Source organism: Vitis vinifera, chromosome 5, assembly GCF_030704535.1.
Source record: "Vitis vinifera cultivar Pinot Noir 40024 chromosome 5, ASM3070453v1".
NCBI lineage: Eukaryota > Viridiplantae > Streptophyta > Magnoliopsida > Vitales > Vitaceae > Vitis > Vitis vinifera.
The window spans coordinates 2,985,484-2,995,471 of NC_081809.1; the positions used below are offsets into that span (position 1 = coordinate 2,985,484).

Consider the following 9,988-nt stretch of genomic DNA (forward strand, 5'->3'; position numbering starts at 1 on the left):
TTTTTCTTATGTTTGATAGTGATTTAAAAAAATTGTGTTTGTTATATGATTTTAAAAAACATATCTAATTCTTTTAATGTTTGAACGATAAAATTTTTCAAGTATTAAAAATATTAGAAATATTTCTTAAAATTACTGTAAAATGAGCTTTTTAGTAGCATTGTCATTAAAAACGTTTTTAAGAATATATATATAAAAAAAACTGATACTATTTTTAATAATATGAAATATAACAAAAAGTGAATTTTTTTTTTTATTATCTAAGAATAATGAGTGTGTCAAACACCCTTTTTCAGCATAGAAAACGCTTTTAAACATTAGAAAGTGTTTTTAACTCTCTCAAAATGACTTCCAAACGAACTCTAATTCCGAGAGGGTGCGTTGGTTATTTGTTGATGATATCTTAGCCTGCCGTGTGGCAGCCAGTGACCAATTTTTGGCTCAAACATCTTCAAGTGCATACAACATGATTGATGACAGGCACCCTCGAACGGAAGTTGAATCTGCCTTCTAAATTGGACGGACGTACAGTACAAAGAAAGGAGTCTCTCACACTACTCTTATAATTTTGGAGTGTTTCATACCTCTCTAACTTCCCAGAAATTACGTGGTAGCTTCGCCAACACGAGGGTAGCCTTGTCACTCAGTTGCATGGAACCGGCGCAGCCACAATCATAAGCAGCCCATCTTCCACATCAAAAACTGTGTTACATAAATCAAGGTATCTGACATCGATACTCCCAGTCCGTGTCTCGCAACTTCTCCCTCTACCCTGAACTCGAGTAAGAGGTACGTTTGAATTCTCTCTTCACTGCCCATCATCATCAACTATATATGTTTTCTTGTATCCGGATCATGTGCTTAAATGCAAAAAACCCAGTTTCGTTTTGATAATTAGGAAGTAATGGAAGTAGTCTTCGTCGAAAAAACCAGGCATTTGCGGGGATAATTAGGCTGCTATTCCTTTTTTATTTCGTGATTGTGCTTGCTTTTCAGTTTCAACCAGTGATCCAACTGTGTGGTCATGAGGCTGAAGTATATTCTGGTAGCCAACTGTTTGTTATGGGCTTGGGCGTGCTGCTTAGCTCTGGATGATTCCTCTGATGGGTTGGTGAGGATTGGTCTGAAGAAGAAGCCATTGGACCTTGCCAGGCTTCATGCTGCAAGAATCACGAGAGGGAATGGTTTTCATGCCCAAGGCCTGGGTAAAGTCGACGATAATTATCCGAAAGCGAATACAGTATACTTAAAGAACTATATGGATGCTCAATACTATGGAGAGATTGGCATTGGTTCTCCTCCACAAACCTTCTCGGTTGTCTTCGATACAGGCAGCTCCAATCTCTGGGTCCCCTCCTCAAAATGCTACTTTTCTGTAAGTACGAGCTACAGTGAATAGAAAGTGTTTGATGCTCCTTTGGCTCAATTGAATTTCTTTGTAAAACGTTACTCCATGCAGATTGCTTGCTATTTCCATGCTAGGTACAGAGCTGTGCTGTCCAGGACATATTCCAAGAATGGTAATTTATTTCCAAGAATTTCTTCATCTTATGTATACATAATAAGGCTTCTGATCAATATATTTGTTGCTTCTGATATAGGAAGACATTGCAAAATCAATTATGGCTCTGGGTCCATTTCTGGCTTCTTCAGCCAAGACCATGTGCAGATTGGGGAAATTGTGATAAAAAATCAGGTGGGTTATTGAGTGTGGCTTCATAATCTACATTTGTTTATGCTTTGGTAGCTTCATTTTTGACATTTACAGTTGTTCAGGTGTTCACTGAGGCCACAAAAGAAGGGCTTTTTGCATTCTCGCTTGCTCAGTTTGATGGCATACTTGGGCTTGGATTTCAGAACGCATCTGTTGGAAAAATTCCACCAATTTGGTACTGTTTTTTCTCTATTAGACTGTAACTTCGTTTCTTATTAGGTATAATTTGATTATCCTCCTTTACTTTTGAATTGATGTGGGGTTACAGGTACAATATGGTGCAACAAAGCCTTGTAAGCATGGAAATCGTCTCCTTTTGGCTCAATCGAGATCCAAAGGCAAAGATAGGAGGTGAAGTTATTTTTGGTGGCGTTGATTGGAGGCACTTTATGGGTGATCATACTTTTGTCCCAATTACCAGGAAGGATTACTGGCAGGTATGACTGTTTTAAAACTTGCTACACTCCCATGAAGATTATTTAGTTTCTTCTTCTACCAATTCGGTTAATGGGGCTGATACCTGATACCTGATCATCTATCTTTCCAGATTGAGGTGGGAGATATTTTGATTGCAGGCTCTTCAACAGGTGACTCCATCTCATCCTAAAGTCACATGGTGTTTATTGTCTTATTTCATTTTTTAGTCTGACTTGTTTATATGATTCATGAGGTTAAGGGAATTAGTATAGCCCTTAGAAAACTTTTGTTTATTTTCTTCTCTTTTTGGCTTTCACAATTACAACAAACTTTCACCAATTATCCAAGTTCAAAATCTTCAGGTTTTTGTGAGGGAGGCTGTGCTGCCATTGTGGATACAGGAACATCCATGATTGCTGGTCCAACAGTATGTTTTCATGCCTTGAAACTTCTTCAAGCTTGATATAATTGCTTTCTATTCTACTTTAGGTTACATGTTTATAAACCATCCTGACAAGGTCTTTGATTTCAGACTGTTGTGACACAAATCAACCATGCCATTGGAGCAGAAGGAATTGTGAGCTTCAATTGTAAAAATGTTGTCAATAAGTATGGGCGATTGATATGGCAGTTCTTGGTCTCAGGGGTTAGTATCTTCTCCTGATTCTTTAAGCCATTGTAATGATCAGCCATCTTCTTTTTAAGCTGATGAAGGACCATCTCATCCAATTCCCTTCTATTGTCTGCAGTTCCAACCCGAAAATGTATGCTCAGATATTGGACTCTGTGCATATAATGGAACTAAGAATGCAAGGCAAGGGTTTTTATTCTAAGAGCATTGTAATCAGATATATTTGTTTATCCTCAATCCTCCAAATGAAACCAATTTGAATCCATTCATGCAGTGCTGGTATGGAAACAGTGATTGGAAATGGGGACAATGCTGCATGTACTTTCTGTGAGATGATTGCTTTCTGGATCCAAGTACAACTTAAAGAACATAAAGCCAAGGAAAAAGTGTTTCAATATGTGAATGAGGTGATTTCCTTCAAACACCATCAACTCTGTTCTTCAGGGACATAAGCATTTCAGGGCTAACAATTTAATTCTTCAATGTTAAAGCTGTGTGAGAACCTCCCGAATCCGGGCGGAAAAGACTTTGTCAACTGCGATGCACTTGCAACCATGCCAGTCATTTCATTCGCTATAGGAGATAAATACTTTCCCCTCACTGCAGAACAGGTGAAGTTTTAGTAATCACTTGCTAGCTCCTTCAGCTTTGAACAAAACAAACACAAACCCCCAATTTGACAAATTTTCATATTGTTTGAATGGTTTCTTTCAGTATACTCTTAAAGTTGAAGTAAACTGTACCACTGTCTGCCTTAGTGGGTTTACTGCTTTGGATGTGCCTCGCCCAGATGGTCCCCTTTGGTATGTCTTTATGGTTATGCATTGATGCAGCTATAGGCCTGCAGGCACATATAACTCGAGATTTCTAAATTCAGTTCATGTATTTACAAATCCTTATTGCATGGTATGCCTGCAGGGTTCTGGGAGATGTGTTCTTGGGAGCATACCACACAATCTTTGATTTTGGCAATCTTCAAGTAGGCTTTGCGAAATCTATTCTTTAATCATTCAAGTTCCCCGCTTCTTCAATATTGTGGTAGTCAGGATAATGGTGTGAGTGAGGTGAAAGGCATAATGGGTGGGTGTTACTCAAACGACAAGTATGTCCATGTAAATTCATATATTTGTGAATCAGTTTGCATGCTCTCTCCCATGCATGGTGGTAGCAGTCTTCAGCTTTGTTGGTTTCAGGTTGTACGTTCAAGTTACTGTATTTAAGTTCTTATATGTAACAATCCAAAAGAAAATTATAGAAATTTGATCATTCTCAATTTTTCAATCTGGTTCAATGATGGAAGATGACAATGTTCTTTGATCATTCAACCCTTTCATTCCCAGTGTGACACAAAACTCAGGGCCAGGATAAATGGTGAGAGACAGAGGATATATGCACAGCAATACTCACTGTTGATGAACCCCCAATTCAAACAAAGAAGGAATGTCATTTTTCACCTATTCTTCAATATAGGACACCCTCCGGCAAAAACATCAAGCAACAACAGTATGTCTTCTATCCATGAAAAAAACAAAAGCACCAATACCTTTTTTTTCCCATGGACCACCACTAGTCGGAAAGAAGTCCACTCCCAATCATGTAGATATTGTCCGCTTTTGACCCAAAAGAGCCCTCACGGTTTTAAAAAGCGTCTACTAGGTTACGAGGAGTCCATACTTATATAATGTCATAAACTTCCCCCTTATCCGATGTAGGATGTTACATGCAACCCAATGAAGAGATTCATGGCGAGATAGTTTAAATTTTTATACTTACTGATTGCAGCCCATTCTTCTTCTTGGAAAAGGAAAAAAATCTAACTACACATCAAACAGGTACAAGTTTTCTCCCTTGAAACTAAGCCAAGGCAACATTCTTTTGATGCTTATTCAAATTAAGATGAACAAAGCATCCTCTAATTTATAGTACTACCATGTGGGATTGTGGAGTTTGTGGTGATATCCTCATCTAGACATTGAGGCTTCACAGGTAAGGGGTGACAAAGTTTGATACTATTTGTGAACATGACTCAAATTGCGAGTTTAAGTTGAGGATAATTGACTTTAGGTTAAATTTGTGTTAAGCTGCATTACTTGTTTAATGAATAAGTCGTTTTTGGGTTCACTTATATGATATGATTTTGATTCGAATTGATCTATTGGATTAATCTAATTATAACTTTAAACTATTTAACCCATATTTGATTTATTTTTAAATAAATAAATCAATTTGAGTCATAAATATCTTTCATTGAAACATTAATCATATAAATTTATATAATACTTATCTCAACCTGATTATTAAATAAAAAACCTAATTATTAAATTGATTGAATATATAATGTATTACCGATTTAATAATTAAATAGTATTTGATTTTATGTTTTTGATATGATTATTATTTGTATCGGATTTGAATTGACTTATCTAGTAGAATACTCAGACTTTGATATAACATATAAAATTGATATGGTCACCTTATTCCTAGGAAAAGTGATACATACATAATTGCAGTCATGGTGGAAATAGGTGCAGGTAGTGCCGCTGAGAAATTAGGGTCAGTAGCAATGGCTGCAGAAGTATTCTCCATCATGGAATAGGGCTCATGTTAATACTACCATGGTGGTTGGGGGTGTGTGTGAAATCTTAAATAAACTCGTTCATAATCATACATGTACACTGTATTTGGAAAGAAAGGGGGGAGAAAAGGAAAAAAAAAAAAAAAAAAAAAAAAAAGGGAAGAGAAAAGGAAAAGGCAGTAATGATTTGAGGCATCAGCATCATCACATGGTTCCAGTAACCTCACAAGAGAAGATGGCAAAGGAGCCAAGAGGGTCCCACCATGCCAATGAAAAGTAAATCTGAAGCGCAAGGAAAGTGGCTCATGGTGGAAGGGGGTGGCTAAAGACAAAAACGATTTACTCAAGGGGCAATGGGCAATGGTCATCCACTTTGGCTCTTTCCCACTGTGCCCTCAATTTTGAACCGTATGGCTCTGGAACAGACCAGATATCCACACACCAGCCTACCTCGCCGACCCAAAAGAGTAGGGCGTACACATGTTGCTGCTGTGCTCATCCTCTCTGCTTCAATCCAATCCAGTGAAGCCCCACAGAGCTGCCTCTTTGGTTACTGAGAGTGTAAATTTGCAAGCCCACAAACCAAAGTCCATCCCTACTACCATTCCCACCAGGCAATCCTGGGTGTCCTTCTGTTCTCCCACTTACCTGGGGAAAGGCCTGGTGTTTCCACCTCATCCTACCCCTGAATTGGGCCTCCTTTCTCTCTGGTTCGTCCTCTCCCTGGTAACTCCCATCTCTAAAAATGCTTATTTATCACTTTTGTACCACTTGATTGATTGATTATTCAAGCATACGCATTCAGGCCTTTGCTGCAGTTTTCTCCTTGGCTGTTATTTCCATCCCAACTATGAGCGTAGGTGTCCTCTTCTTTCATCCAATCCACATAGATTCAGACATATCTATAAGTACACATGTATGAGAGTGTGGTGTGTGGTATGGTATCCCTCAGGCTTTTAGAAGACTGGCAGTTTCTATGGATGGGTTGCTCAGAGTAGTCAAAGAAGAGGTTCCTGGAACCTTGTTTTCCCTAAGACTGTCAGCACTCGAGATTAACGATTTGACCCACCAGCTGACCAATCTCAGGTATTCACTTTCTCCATCTCCCTTTGCTTCCTTATCTCTATTGACTAGTAGGTAGTTCCTCAAACTTCTAAATTTTCTGTCTTGCATTTCATTTTTCAAGGCAAAAGTTATCTGGAAACAAGGGCAGAAACAATTAGCCTACTTCCTTCCACAGCTTGACTTGTTGAAATGGTTTCACTATATTGTAATTTGCAATTGGTTCCATATGATGCTTTCACTTCCAACCTCATTTGTAAATCCCCATTATATGCCATAACCACCTCTACATAACTTCTTACTGGTTCATGTCCAACACCTTGAATCACAAAGTTTGGGTGAGTTTTCTTTGTTGCTGGTGCCAAGATACATATTTAGTGTTGGATTAGACTTTAACCATCTCATATGAAATATTTAGTGTATTTAGTGTTGTATCAAACTTTAATCACCGTAGTTGAAAACCAATTAGTATTTAGTGAAGGTAGCCAAATCTTATATAAAATTGATATTATACTCTACAATCGTGTTTTAAAAGTTATGTTAGGGTGACCCATCCACATTGTTTTATTTACGGAGTTTGGTAAATTATACTTAAATTATTGATTAAAAACTTATTAATTAATTCTTACTTTAAGTATTAAAATTGTTTGATAAAATTAACTTAAATTTTATTTTAAATCATCAAATTGATATATTTATTATCATAAATTATAATTAGAGTAAAAAAATACCGAGTAATAATAAAGGTTGTAGGGTAATAAAGAAGAGCGTGAATGTAATTAAGATAAATATAAATAAAAAGATAAAATAAAGATATTTAATTATTTTTATTTATTACTTAAAATTATTTTTTAATTTTAAGTTATTAAGTTGGTTTACCAAACAACTATTTAATCTAACACTTGAACAAGAGTGTAAATCTGGTTTGGTTAAGCCATTGGGTTGCCCACCTCAAGTTTAAGAGCCATACCTAAACATTAATTCATAAAAAAATTGGGAAAATGCAGGTAGGTGGGTTTGTTTGATCTGGCAATTCAAGCCAGCCAAAACAGTCTAAAGCGGTATGTTTATGAAACAAAATTGATTTTGACGACTGACCCTCCTGCTAAGTGATTGAAACTCTTGAATGTGGAGAATACTGAACAGATCGTATTTTGTAATTACATACATGGGTCCATTCATGAAAGCATCTTTAGCTTAGCACCATGGACAGTTTGCAGAGATTATTCAGGGTCTGACCATAGATAACAAGTCATAAAAGATCGAATACAACTACACTTCAACTGAAACCATCATTTAACAAGATGCTCATAATTTTGCAAACTTCTTGAGAATTTCACCGGCAGCTTTAGCATGCTCCGGCACCGGCATGTTGCATACAAGAGTAACTCTAGATGATGAAATCAGGGTCTTGATTTCTGAGTTTGAGGGATCAATCTTCCAGAGCTGGACGCCCCATACCTGCTCAAGGATTAGCATCTCCATATGTCATCAAATGGAACCACACAACTAGAAACAAATGAAAACATAGCAATCCAGCTAATACCATCTGGGGAAGGCAAAAGCTCCATCATAAGACATTTCAACACCAGGGTGATCTCAGAAAATAAAAAAATGATCAATATGGTCAACATAATTACATATTTACCCTCTGAAGTCATTCTCTTTCTTGAGATTCAAAATAATTCACCAAAAAGGCACATGATGATTCCAAGTATTGACTTAATAACAAAAGCATCTTACATATACATAGTATGTATTCAATCAATATCATATTTTGGTGACATCTAGAACTATTTCCCAGACAAAATTAGAATTGCTAATTTACTACCAAGTGATTGAAAATTAAATAAATTGCAGAAAAAAAACATGGGAAAAAAAGGATGGATGGAATAAGACACCTAACTGATAAGGTTGGACGTCGTATAGAGTGAGAGGACAATGGGGTGGGTCGGGCATTGAAAAAAGCAAAAGTGAAGGTAAGAAAGTCAGCAGTCAGCAGAGAAAAAAATTAAGGCAACGAAGGTTTGATTGGTCTGTGTGGTGGTAAAGGAGTTGCCGACTAGGTGGGAAATGTTGGTTGTAAATATGTAATAATTAAAGGGAAGAAACTAAAAAGGCGAGCTTGCAGATTGGGCATTGAATAATCACCAAAATCATTCATTCGTTGAGTGGGGTTTGTGTGTGGTACAGAAGAATTGATCGATAATCATGGTAGCACTGGTACCTGGATGGTGTTGCCGATGTTAACGGGGGTGGCTTCTGCATAGACGAGGTCCCCCAGGTCCGCACGCTTCAAGTGGTTGATGCTGAGGTGAATCCCAGCCACCCTTCTGTATCCTGAAGCCATGTGTGCTCCTATGCTGGCCAGCGCCTCTGCGATCAGCGCCGATACCCCTCCGTGTAGCACCTTAAATGGCTGCCCATTTGTTTTTCTCAGAAAAATCAGAGTAGAAAGAAAGATGGACATACAGACTGGTAGTAGTAGTAGGAGGAGGAGGAGGGGGAAGGAGGAAGAACCTGGCAAGCCTTGGAGGTAACAGGAAGGCGACCGGAGACCTTGGTTGGGGATATTTCCTCAAGCTGGAAACCCATGGCGTGTATGGGAGCATCCAAAATAGCTGTCTTATTGGAGGGGTTCTGGCCCTGGCTCTGGCTCAGGCTCTGACTCTGACTCTGACTCTGACTCTCCATCGTTCTCCCCTTCTCTTGGATGACTATGATCACCGGATTCACCACCACTCTTCTCTCCAAAACCAAGACATTTTTTTCTCTCGTGGGGAGGATGATGATAACCACGCTCTTATTTCAGAAATGATAAGGGTTAGTTCTGTACATTTGCTGTATAAGGTGGGCCTACTGCCTAGTGCAGGGGTTAGGTGCAATGGTAGAATTCTATGCACACCAGAAACAAAACAACGCGGTAGTTGGCCTCTCTCCACGCCTCTTCTCTCTCTGCCACAATTGGGCAAACCCGTCCTCCCCTCCTTCAATTCTTCTTTATTTACATTTTAGATAGTCATCACACCATTAAATATTTAATATTTTTTTCAAGAAAAAGAAAAGATCATCTGACATCTGCCCACGTTTCTGATATTATATTATTAATATTTAATACCGACTATTTTGGATCTAATTGAAATAAAAAATTAACATTTACTCTATATATTATTCATATTTAAATTCAAAATCCAAATAAAATATAAAAATTAAGATAAAAGATATTGTCTTTCATTAATTCCTAAAATATCATTTACTATTAAACGAAAAAACTAACCATTCATCTCACATTTTTCATTTTCTCTTTGACTATTTTACCCTCTCCGTTATTTAATAATGGAATCAACTTGAATAATTTTTCTTCATCAAATTGAATATAAAAATGGTTAAAAATTATTATTACCAAATATATTTTTGAAGTAAATAACTTTTAAATACCTCATCAATTTTTTTTTTTCAAACTTACATAATATATAATAACTATTTTTTAAATATGTTGAAAACTTACATAATATATAATAAATATTATTCTTTTTTTCAAACTTATATTATTTCTCATATATATTAAATAATTTTTAAACACCTCATA

At 37.0% G+C, this 9,988-nt stretch overlaps 3 protein-coding genes across 5 annotated transcripts; 2 read left to right on the plus strand and 1 right to left on the minus strand.

The window, feature by feature from the left end:
- The first annotated feature begins 670 nt into the window (after nt 1-670).
- Nucleotides 671-4,043, plus strand: LOC100251117 (aspartic proteinase). Its single transcript, XM_010651402.2, has 14 exons — nt 671-789; nt 997-1,375; nt 1,460-1,520; nt 1,602-1,696; nt 1,777-1,889; nt 1,983-2,151; nt 2,262-2,301; nt 2,494-2,558; nt 2,664-2,777; nt 2,881-2,945; nt 3,037-3,169; nt 3,254-3,373; nt 3,477-3,565; nt 3,681-4,043. The coding sequence occupies exons 2-14, from the start codon at nt 1,025-1,027 to the stop codon at nt 3,766-3,768; spliced, it is 1,503 nt and encodes a 500-aa protein (XP_010649704.1). The 5' UTR covers nt 671-789; nt 997-1,024; the 3' UTR covers nt 3,769-4,043.
- Nucleotides 4,044-5,689: 1,646 nt separating this feature from the next.
- On the plus strand, nt 5,690-6,749 carry LOC100853372 (uncharacterized). 3 transcript variants are annotated; one of them, XM_003631908.4, is made up of 4 exons: nt 5,696-6,063; nt 6,143-6,193; nt 6,290-6,423; nt 6,524-6,749. In XM_003631908.4, exons 1-4 carry the CDS (start codon nt 5,818-5,820, stop codon nt 6,558-6,560), a joined length of 468 nt encoding a protein of 155 aa, XP_003631956.1. In that variant the 5' UTR covers nt 5,696-5,817; the 3' UTR covers nt 6,561-6,749. The 3 variants fall into 3 exon arrangements, with proteins under 3 accessions (XP_059592756.1, XP_010649706.1, XP_003631956.1); XM_010651404.3 differs by having other exon boundaries at nt 5,695-6,063; nt 6,290-6,749; XM_059736773.1 differs by lacking the exon at nt 6,143-6,193 and having other exon boundaries at nt 5,690-6,063; nt 6,290-6,749.
- Nucleotides 6,750-7,528: 779 nt separating this feature from the next.
- Nucleotides 7,529-9,416, minus strand: LOC100259669 (1,4-dihydroxy-2-naphthoyl-CoA thioesterase 1). The gene is made up of 3 exons (XM_002269922.4): nt 8,920-9,416; nt 8,627-8,818; nt 7,529-7,860 (listed from the first exon to the last, which is right to left on the minus strand). The coding sequence occupies exons 1-3, from the start codon at nt 9,091-9,093 to the stop codon at nt 7,708-7,710; spliced, it is 519 nt and encodes a 172-aa protein (XP_002269958.1). The 5' UTR covers nt 9,094-9,416; the 3' UTR covers nt 7,529-7,707.
- Between the last annotated feature and the right edge of the window lie 572 nt (nt 9,417-9,988).

What these genes read in the sequence shown, in the direction of transcription:
- LOC100251117 (XM_010651402.2), top strand. Translation starts at nt 1,025, where the DNA reads ATGAGGCTGAAGTATATTCTGGTAGCCAACTGTTTGTTATGGGCTTGG. An exon ending in CCTCAAAATGCTACTTTTCT is followed by an intron (nt 1,376 to 1,459) that starts GTAAGTACGAGC and finishes TACTCCATGCAG; the next exon opens with ATTGCTTGCTATTTCCATGC. An exon ending in TTCCCCTCACTGCAGAACAG is followed by an intron (nt 3,374 to 3,476) that starts GTGAAGTTTTAG and finishes GGTTTCTTTCAG; the next exon opens with TATACTCTTAAAGTTGAAGT.
- LOC100853372 (XM_010651404.3), top strand. Translation starts at nt 5,818, where the DNA reads ATGTTGCTGCTGTGCTCATCCTCTCTGCTTCAATCCAATCCAGTGAAG. An exon ending in TCTGGTTCGTCCTCTCCCTG is followed by an intron (nt 6,064 to 6,142) that starts GTAACTCCCATC and finishes ATACGCATTCAG; the next exon opens with GCCTTTGCTGCAGTTTTCTC. An exon ending in TTTCCATCCCAACTATGAGC is followed by an intron (nt 6,194 to 6,289) that starts GTAGGTGTCCTC and finishes GGTATCCCTCAG; the next exon opens with GCTTTTAGAAGACTGGCAGT.
- LOC100259669 (XM_002269922.4), bottom strand. Translation starts at nt 9,093, where the DNA reads ATGGAGAGTCAGAGTCAGAGTCAGAGTCAGAGCCTGAGCCAGAGCCAG. An exon ending in TTACCTCCAAGGCTTGCCAG is followed by an intron (nt 8,819 to 8,919) that starts GTTCTTCCTCCT and finishes ACAAATGGGCAG; the next exon opens with CCATTTAAGGTGCTACACGG. An exon ending in ACATCGGCAACACCATCCAG is followed by an intron (nt 7,861 to 8,626) that starts GTACCAGTGCTA and finishes ATCCTTGAGCAG; the next exon opens with GTATGGGGCGTCCAGCTCTG.